At 42.0% G+C, this 5,990-nt stretch overlaps 1 protein-coding gene across 1 annotated transcript; it reads left to right on the top strand.

Annotated features, from left to right (window-relative positions):
• Positions 1-2,817: 2,817 nt before the first annotated feature.
• On the top strand, positions 2,818-5,546 carry LOC146632045 (acidic mammalian chitinase-like). The gene is given in 13 exon segments (XM_085354847.1): positions 2,818-2,839; positions 2,970-2,999; positions 3,088-3,289; positions 3,407-3,463; positions 3,549-3,626; positions 3,628-3,712; positions 4,176-4,300; positions 4,383-4,506; positions 4,625-4,807; positions 4,889-5,008; positions 5,101-5,143; positions 5,146-5,238; positions 5,320-5,546. Coding segments are annotated over 13 exon segments (1,389 nt in total).
• The last annotated feature ends 444 nt before the right edge of the window (positions 5,547-5,990 follow it).

Raw genomic sequence — 5,990 nt, 5'->3', positions numbered from 1 at the left:
AAGCAGAAGGCACTGCTGCAAAGCTGCACATTTTAGCACGGGACTGAGTTGCTTTTGGAGCCAGCCTCAAGTGGCCATTAGAAGAACTGCAGTTTTTGGCAGCTTTCATTCTGGCTCCGTTTTTACATCCCCCGGAGGTCACTGCTCATTTTTCACATTCGTCCATGCTCAAACTGAAAAGAAAAAGTCTTGTTCTCGCCATTTGTTCCCTCTGTTTTAAATATGCACTCTCACATATCTGAGAAGCTCACATGATCTGATAAGTTCCTCAGCTGCAAAGGCATGAAGATACAAATATAACCTTAACAGTTATTTCATTTTAAACCCCAGTGAAGATGGGAGCTGCTCAGCATCTCTGTCCTTGCTCTCCAACAGAAGGTGCAACACAGCGACATTAACACCACCAGGATTAATCACTATTTTCACATGTCACTCTACTGTCAACTAGCACTGTGTGCCTGTCTGTGTATGTGTGTGCGCTTTATGCAGCTGTGTGTATTGCGTGGGAGATGGCAACAGGTTTGTGTTCATTGCCTGGCTCCCTGTGCATGGTTGCCATGGTGAGAGAGACAGAGAAAGAGAGGAAAGAGTTTAGTTTGCAGTTCAGTAGGTTCAATGTAATTTATCTGTACAGCAAAAAAGAAAAAGCTCTGCTGTTTCAGGGGTCGAGACCTGTTTTGCCTGCAGCGTGCTTCTGACTTTTAAAAGTTCTGGCTATTTTAAAGAGCAAATGACATCACTGCAGAGGGAACTGAAACAATCAGTGGATAAACAGCCTGTTGTTGCTTAACAGCTCACACAAAATGGACCCAGCTGCTACGCAGCTTATTGACTCTCTCTGGTGGTGATATTAAGCAGTGCATCTAATACTCTGCTCATGTTTTTCCCACGCACTTATCGATGTGGTGCATTTTTTTTTTCACATTTTATCCAAACATACACTCATTCTTCTAGTCCATTACAACTTGTGGTGACTGGTGTCAGATAAATTATTGCTCTTTTAAAAATCTAAAAAAGATATTTCAGACTTTTACGGGAAAAAAATTATGTTTTTCTCTCTTTTACTGGAAAAATATCAAATACACAGTCCTTGCCATTAATGAAGCAACGGTGGTGCAGCCACATATATCAGTGGAAAATGTGTAGCTTTCACTGTTAGTTTAATGAATAGCGCAATGGTGAAACTGCAGTGGCTACCCGCTGTTTGGAGGTGATAATGTGCGTCTTTGAAAATATATTTCTCAGCATTGTGTGGAAACTGCAGTATGATGATGCACATCTCAGATACTGGCTCAGCGTTGATTGTGTTTCTATCCTAGCAATGGCTCTCAGGATGACAATGCCAGCCAATCCACCACTTCAGTCCAGGCTGAAATTTCAATACCCTTTAATGATGAGCTACTTCAGCCTGAGATAGCTCATTATTGGCTAACAAACGGAGACAAACTCAGACACATACAGTAGACTTAGTTCAAACTTAGTTCATATAAGGCAGAATCCATGCCATGCAAACTGCCTGTCTCATCACCCCACTTGTCACTTAGTATAGCTATGGCCCATATGTATAACTTGTAACACTTGTAAAGACTGTTCATATTGAATAATTTTTTTGGTTTCATGTGTGGATAACTTTATATTTAAGGCATTTTTTCCTTTAATCACTAAAAGTCAGTATCTGTTAATGAAGCTTTATAAGCATAAAACAATAGCTTAAGGATCCATCCATTGCAGTTGGTCTACTCTAGACTCTAGAGTAGACCAACTTCAATGGACAGGCTCTAGAGTCTAGAGCCTGTCCAGGGTGTACCCAGAGAGGCAGGGTACACCCTGGACAGATTGCCAGTCTAGTGCAGGGCTAAGACAAAAAGACAAACAGCTATTCACAATCATGATCACACGGTCAGTAGGTGGAATCACCATTTAACCGAACATGCATGTCTTTGGACTGCAGGAAAAAACCAGAGCACCTGGAATGAACACACTGTCGTGTTGGTGTGAAGTGTGGCTGGTTAGGGCCCAAAGCCAGTCTCCAAAAGCAGGCAGATTTCCAAGGTCGGAAAAAATCAAGACTAGATAGAATGTATAAAACAACCCCCCCCACGAAAAGGCTCCAGCTGGCTGGCATTGTATGAATCTGCCATTGTAATTACAAAACAACTGATCTACTTCCAAGTATAGAAGAGGGCAAAAAGTCTGTATGTCCCTTCTAAAGTACAGAACAACATTAATAACTGATCATGAACCGTGTGTGAGGATGATAAGGAGCGCAGCAGAGAGGACAACCACATAAACACCACTATCAAACTGTACTTGGAAAATGGTGCTTCAGTGAAATTTACAGGAGCTTCCCTCGAAAAACAGTTAGATATTGGAAGCAAGGCAAAATATATGGCGATACGTGTCAGTGCCTCTTTAACTGAACTGAAGGCTTTTTATTTCAAATCTGCCTTGAGGGCCTCAATTTTTTGCTCCTAATGATTTAAGCGAGACCGGTTGTGCCTCTGTTACTTTTTCCCTTTTAGGCGAAAAGTACATTTAAGAAATTGAGTGTGATGTACAGAACAACCCATTTTAGTAACTTCAAAGAGATCTGATTTAACCTACGAACGCATTATCGAAAGGCATGCTGAAGGTTATCAGCGTTTCCTGGAAATCTCATGAAACGCTCATGTTGCGCAAACAAATATGTTTTTTGTTTTCCGCATTTGCTGATTAGCCAAATCAGCTATAGTTAACAAATATTACGCATACGTTGAAGAAGTGAGGGCTATATAAAGAGCGTTAGTGTCCTGATGTTTCTCTGATACAGTAGGCAACATGGACAGACTCATCTGCACCGGTAGGTTGAACTTCAAAAACTTTCTTACATTTAAACAGAATATCTCTATTCAGCTGGTTAATACAAATTGATGCTGAGTAGTTAACCTGCCTTCTCCTTCTTCACCCTTTTTGATCTCCTTTCTCTGCAGGATGGGCTCTCTTGCTACATGTGCAGTTAGGTAATTGTGTCTTTTATCCACTCAGTGTTAGGCTGATGTGTGTAGACACATTTCAGTTACAGTGTAAGAACTATTCCTTGTCTTGCAGGAACATCGTACATCTTATCCTGTTATTTTACTAGCCGGGCACAGTGCCATCTGGGGGCAGGCAACTATCTTCCTACCAACATTGACCCATGTCTTTGTGACCATCTCATCTACACCTTTGCGGGAATGGAGCACAACATGATCAAAGCCTACGATCGAAACGATGAGAAACTCTATGGAGAGTTTCAGGCCTTGAAAAACCAGTCAGTACACACAAATGCTTATAGGGATGATAAACTGAAAGGCATATGTGGGTATTTATATACAGAAGCACAGAGAAAATTTTGAGAGTTTAACATGGATGTTGTTACTGCTCACAGGAACAGCAACCTAAAGACTCTGCTGTCCATTGGTGGATGGAACCTTGGCACCCAAAAGTATGTTGTAATGACCTGAGGTTCACTACTGTCGCCAAGATAAAACTATATCTCGAGTTGAAATTGCGTATCTTCCTGTTACTAGGTTCACAACCATGGTTTCCACTGCTGCCCATCGTCAGACCTTCATCAAAAGTATTATCACCTTCCTGCATCACTACGATTGATGGTCTGGATATCGACTAGGAGTACCCTGGTTCTCGGGGCTCCCCACCTCAGGATAAGGAGCGTTTCACGGTCTTGCTACAGGTCAGTTGTGTTGGTATGCTGTCTGTCGTGCCAGTTATGGCGAGCTAGAAATTGTTATATCAAAAGTCAAAGAAGAAGAGATTATGATCTCCAAAATGCAGAGATGAAGGTGAGTCATCACATCAATGACCTCTTGCCAAAATGCTGCACTTGTCTTCCTGAAATTTCACCCTTAATCTAGACTACTGAGTGATTCCAGTTTTTATTATCAGGTCTTCTGATAACTTCCACATCCACACAGATATCCTTTATGTTTCAGCGTGGGTGACTGCAAACCCAGAGAGCCATTTAAATGTTAATGTGTGCAGTTGTTACTGTAGCGATGGGAGCAACACATGAACAAGCCACCCGACTGATCTATACTTTAACAGGCCTACGGTGTGACCTCAGGCTTTCTCAGTGTTTAAAAGAAAAACAATCATGTACCAGCTGTAACTGCTTTTTGTTCCTCGCCTGTCTGTAGGAGTTGATGAGAGCCTTTGAGGAGGAGGGAAAGAAGACAAACCGTCCTCGTCTGTTGCTGACTGCTGCTGTCTCTGCTCGAAAGGAGACGATTGACTCTGCATACCAGATTGCCCAGATTGGAGCGTGAGCACACATTACATACCTCCACATTTGTCATCCAGAACGCAGCCTTTACTAAACATTAGCACCTGTGTTTGTTTGTAAGTGTGCTGGACTACATCCATGTTATGACCTATGACTTCCATGGTTTGTGGGAACATAATGTTGGAGAGAACAGCCCTCTCTATAAGGGCCCTAGTGACCAGGGATCCATGATCTACTACAATGTGGTAAGTGAAGGCGTCATTATTCCTCGGTCTTAAACATTTTTTTACTCCTGCTTTGCGTTAATAAAAATAACTATTGTGGAGGAGTTAGACAAACTGCTCTGTATTCTCTTGTTTTAAGGACTATGCTATGAATTACTGGAAGAACAATGGTGCCCCAGCTGAGAAGCTGCTAGTTGGTTTCCCCACTTTTGGCCCCACTTTCCACCTGGCCTCCTCTAACACAACTGTGGGAGCTCCTGCCAGGGGACCTGGACCTGCTGGACATTTCACTCGTCAGACTGGATTCTTGGCCTACTACGAGGTCTATTTCCTAATCTGTGTGAATGCATACATTAGGCAGGAGAGTTCATGCATGTTAGTTTAAATCTTTTCTTCCCGCCAGATCTGCACCTTCCTGAAGGAAGGAGCCACACAGGCTTGGGACAACGCCCAGAACGTGCCCTATGCCTATAACCAGGGAGTCTGGGTTGGATATGACAATATTAAGAGCTTCCAGGCAAAGGTGTGAAGTAATCTTTTTTAAAAATTTATTTACATTATTTAATTTTAATTTCTTAAGCTGATTAAACACTTGGTTTATTTTCTGTTTTGCAGACTGAGTGGTTGAAGCAGAACGGTTTTGGTGGAGCTGTGGTATGGACTTGGCTTTGGACGACTTCACCGGCATGTTTTGCGGCCAGGGGCGAAACCCACTCATCAACACTCTAAAAAGTGGACTAGGAACTTAATCTTGTATGCGTGAACCACATATCATCTGGGAATAGACATGTAAAAGTTTTCCCTTTTGTTAATCTCTTTAATTTTTCTCCTCAGCCTGCAAAGCTCAGCCTAACCCCCCACCTGCAGTCGCACCAAGCCAGCAGCCCAGTGGAGGCACCACAGGATCTGGCTTCTGTGCTGGCAAGCAGAACGGACTCTTCCCCGACCCGACCGACAAGAAGAAATTCTACAAGTGCAACCAAGGACAAACCAACATCCAGTACTGCACTGCCGGCCAGGTGTTTGATGACAGCTGCAAATGCTGCACCCGCTCTCAGTGAAATGAATGAATCCATGAGCTGGGTAAACAATCCACTAACCCACCAACACAGAGAATGGCTGTGTAACACCTGCCATTGATTTAACCTAAATAAAGCATTTAAAGAATCTTTGAATCTCTGTTTTGTGAAGTTGTTTTCATGGGTCCACAAATCAATAAATCAATATCAAGTTATTCTTAAATAACAAAAAGCCTCAAACATCAGCAACTGATTTATTCATCTATTCACTCTTCTGCATCCAAAAGAGAAATACAAACAGAACACGATAAAAGCTGCATAAAATACATTGTAATAGAAAAACAAGTTTTATTTATTTATTTTTTAGTTATTTTTGCATTAGACTGGAAATATAGATAGCACAAAAACAGAGGAAAGCCTTTAAAACCGCTTGTGAAGATTAGTTTCTTAAATGTAAAGCCTTTCATGCGTCGCAGCTAAGATTTA

Source organism: Diplotaxodon limnothrissa, linkage group LG5, assembly GCF_057381915.1.
Source record: "Diplotaxodon limnothrissa isolate DT_005_m linkage group LG5, D_limnothrissa_male_GT1.1, whole genome shotgun sequence".
In the NCBI taxonomy this organism is placed as follows: Eukaryota; Metazoa; Chordata; class Actinopteri; order Cichliformes; family Cichlidae; genus Diplotaxodon; species Diplotaxodon limnothrissa.
The sequence above is the reverse complement of the archived record's forward strand: the minus strand, read 5'-3'. Positions and strand labels throughout refer to the sequence as shown.